This window comes from Aplysia californica, unplaced genomic scaffold (assembly GCF_000002075.1).
Source record: "Aplysia californica isolate F4 #8 unplaced genomic scaffold, AplCal3.0 scaffold00963, whole genome shotgun sequence".
NCBI classification, from domain to species: Eukaryota; Metazoa; Mollusca; class Gastropoda; order Aplysiida; family Aplysiidae; genus Aplysia; species Aplysia californica.
Genome location: NW_004798233.1, coordinates 109731 through 110777, shown reverse-complemented (window position 1 = coordinate 110777; position 1047 = coordinate 109731). Strand labels below are relative to the sequence as shown.

General features: G+C 38.3%; 1 protein-coding gene across 1 annotated transcript in view; it reads right to left on the bottom strand.

The window, feature by feature from the left end:
- Nucleotides 1–1047, bottom strand: part of LOC101846542 (choline transporter-like protein 4) — a gene marked incomplete at its 5' end in the record, with an annotated part of 80568 nt that overhangs the window by 31031 nt on the left and 48490 nt on the right. The window contains 1 exon segment of the mRNA XM_013089490.2: nt 217–271. Within this exon segment, the coding sequence (XP_012944944.1) occupies nt 217–271 (55 nt within the window).

The following is a 1047-nucleotide window of genomic DNA, read 5'->3' as shown; positions in this document are numbered from 1 at the left end:
GAAAGTTCGTGAGAGAGAGAGAGAGAGAGGAGTTAAGAGAGTACATACAGACATTCAGACAGGCAAACAGACAGAGTTAGTGAAATAAGTTAGAAAGAAAAGGAAGAGAAAAGGAAAAATCGGGAAAGATAGAAAAAGAGCGAAGTGAACAAGAACAAATAAAGGAAACGAGAAAAGACAAAAAGAAAAAAATAGTCATCTTTTCTCTTCACTCACCTCTTCTGTTTCGGTCCCTTATAACCCGGGTCATATCCTGATTTGAGAGGAGAATCTGAGAAAAGAAACACAGATGAAAACAATTGGTGAATGCGTGGCGTAGACCAAGCTTTTGTTACATTAGATTATTATTATTATTAACATTAAGCTTATCTATATTAATATCATTCTTATTTTCTCTATTATTAACAGTAGTTATATATATATAATAGTGCATGTACATGTATTGATAATATAACAAACATGATGTTATACCCACCTCTGCTGTCCACACCGTTTGCGGTTGTCCGTTTTTCATCGATATCCGCTACACCAGAGAATGACGTCACAGCAGTATTATTGTTCTCCCCGTTTTTCTGTCCTTTTCGCCCCATTTTTGATTTTCACACAACAAAGTCAGATATCCACACAAGTAGAAGTGAGCTCTCACGATCACGTGCTTAGAACATTACGCACGACAGAATTGGATATCCACACAAGTAGACATGAGCTCTAACGAACACTGCTCAAAACGTTTTCAGACACAAAAAAGTAAAATATCCACAAAAGTATAGACCTAGATCTATATGAGCTCTGAAGAACACTGCTTGGAATAATACACAGGAATGATAATTATTATCTCCTTAAGCTTGATGAACACCCCAGGAGTAAAACGTCACTTCAATTAAACGTCTTCTCAATACGTATGTTTTCGAGACTAATAGTGCACTACTCAGTGCGTCTCATGTCATCTTATACGGGGTGTCCACATCGGATGGGATCGGCGGATCGGGCCGATCGCCCGACTCGGTCGCCTCAAAAACAAACGTTTTTTTTTCAGTTTCAGGCGAC